Genomic DNA, 2,166 nt, shown 5'->3' on the forward strand with positions numbered 1-2,166 from the left:
GTGGGGGGTGGGAGGGAGGAGTCGACCCTCTGTGGGACCCTACATAGCCCTGAAAGATAGGCAATCAGAGAACATGTCTGTCTATCGACGCAACACTTTCTATCGGTTATGCGGAGAGAAACCATCGACCGATCGCACTGGAACGTTTTGAATAAAGTATTATGTTATAACCCCACTGTACCGGATGCATCAGAGCGGACGCCGCAGTGTAGCGGGATCACACTGGAAACGCAAGTGTGTGAATGTCGCTCACCTGTAGGTGTGAGAATATCCATTTGTACACTAGGATGGGTATAGGTGTGAATTTTTCCTAGAAAATTCACACGTTTAACCACCGTAAATGTACGAATGGATATTCACACACCTACAGGTGAGCGACACTCACACACTTGCGTTTCCAGTATTGCATACCCGCTTAGGCTGCAGGGGCCATCGCCATGGCGCCTTACGGGCGAAGGAAGTAGGCAAACTTGCAATACGATGCATCCGTGCAACAACGGCAGATCTGTGGAGAACGCATGGACACTGCGGCGTCCGCTCTGATACACCCGTTACTGTTCCACAGTCATTGTCATCGACGACGACGAGGAGGACGACAACATCGGCGGTGCCGATCAGCTGGGAGGCCGTGCACCAGCGCCCGTCGCTGTAGATCCGAACCTGGCTGAGTTCCGCCGCGTGCGCGCTGAGCAGGAGGAAGAATACAACGCTGGCCTCGCTGTGGACCAGGAGCGTCAGCGGCTGCGCCAGGAAGCAGAGCGGGAGGACCGCGAGCGCGCCGCTGCCGACGAACGGCTGCGGGAGGCACTCGCTGCTCGGCGCGCTGAAGCCGTCGCGGCGATGGAGGCACTGGGCGAGGTCGGCGACGGCGACGGCGACGTCTACGAGGTGGCCTTCGTGTCCCCCTCGGGACAGCGGTGGTCCAGGTTATTCCGGTCAGACACCCTGCTCCAAAATCTCCGGACCGCCGTCGAGGCCCGGGAGGAGACGCCCTGGGGTTTTCGGCTGCGGTCGGCTGAGGACAACGAAGTAGTGGATGTAGAGTACGCAGACGTAACTCTGCATGACTTTTTCGTCACTGGCCGCCGCGTCCTGCTGCGTGTGGAGGAGGACGACGAGGCCCCACCCCCTGTAGCACCGCAGCCCAACCTCCAGCCCGAACCGCAGCCCAACCAACCGCAGCCTGCACAGCAGAACGATCTCCAGCCCGAACCACAGCCCAACCAACCGCAGCCTGCACAGGATAACGATCTCCAGCCGGAACCGCAGCCCAACCCTCTCCAGCCAGCGGGGGCGCTTCCAGTCGCGCCAGGCAACGATCCCCAACCGTGGCCAACGGCTGGCCCGGCAAATGTTGAAGGGACCTGCGTAATTTGTCTAGAGGCAAGGTCTATCATGGCCTTTGTGCCTTGCGGGCACGTCCAAATGTGCGAGCCCTGCTCAAAGAATTGGAAAAGACATACTCTTGTACAAAACAGAAAGTGCACCATCTGCAGGAAGGTAGTGAAAAGCTTTTTAAAACTTTATTTCGCCTAACAAGTTTAAGTTGTTTTTTTTTTTTTTCAGACGGGTCTTAATTAAGGATCAAGCTTTCTCCGTTCCTATGACTTTTTTTTTACTTCCTTTGATTTGTTGTCATTGCTGGTAGGATTGCTCTTGTGCTCTTTAAAGCTCTTATCTCTCCCTATTATCTTTTGATTTCACAGAGTTCTCTGAAATGTAAAACATACAAGCTGAATGTATATAAAAACACTTTTTAAAAGAGGACATGCAGTGTAAAATCAGGTGTTTCAATCATTTGTTTAAGAAAAGCAGAAACTTTCCATCTGTTATGTGTACTGATTAAAAGTGAAACTTCACTGAGGCTGGTTTTGAGATACTTTTAACCAAAAACTGTGCGATAACTTTGTATTGCGATTCCCACGCTAAATGGCTCTCGTACCAACCAAGTGATTCCGAAAACACGCAGGTAAGGGTGGGTTTGTCTACCCGCTCTGCCCGTAAGGCACCATTCCCCCTTGAGTATGCAAAACCCGCCCGTACCTGCGTGTTCTGGTCTCCCCCAAGTTGCTCGTCGTGGGTGGTATGGTGAGGTAGTTGACGTCCTGGAGGCAGCCGGGCGACGGGCTGAATGCCCCGCGACGGGGACGGATGCGAGACGGTGGG

At 54.0% G+C, this 2,166-nt stretch overlaps 1 protein-coding gene across 2 annotated transcripts in view; it reads left to right on the forward strand.

Annotated features, from left to right (window-relative positions):
• Nucleotides 1-1,863, forward strand: part of LOC113214918 (fibrous sheath CABYR-binding protein-like) — a 6,422-nt gene extending 4,559 nt beyond the window's left edge. For both annotated transcript variants that reach the window (XM_052275107.1, XM_052275108.1), the window contains one exon: nucleotides 566-1,863. In XM_052275107.1, coding sequence (XP_052131067.1) covers nucleotides 566-1,536 — 971 coding nt within the window. In that variant the 3' untranslated portion in view covers nucleotides 1,537-1,863. The remainder of the gene's footprint in view (nucleotides 1-565) is intronic.
• The last annotated feature ends 303 nt before the right edge of the window (nucleotides 1,864-2,166 follow it).

This window comes from Frankliniella occidentalis, unplaced genomic scaffold (genome assembly GCF_000697945.3).
Source record: "Frankliniella occidentalis isolate FOCC.00 unplaced genomic scaffold, Focc_3.1 Scaffold508, whole genome shotgun sequence".
Taxonomy (NCBI): Eukaryota; Metazoa; Arthropoda; class Insecta; order Thysanoptera; family Thripidae; genus Frankliniella; species Frankliniella occidentalis.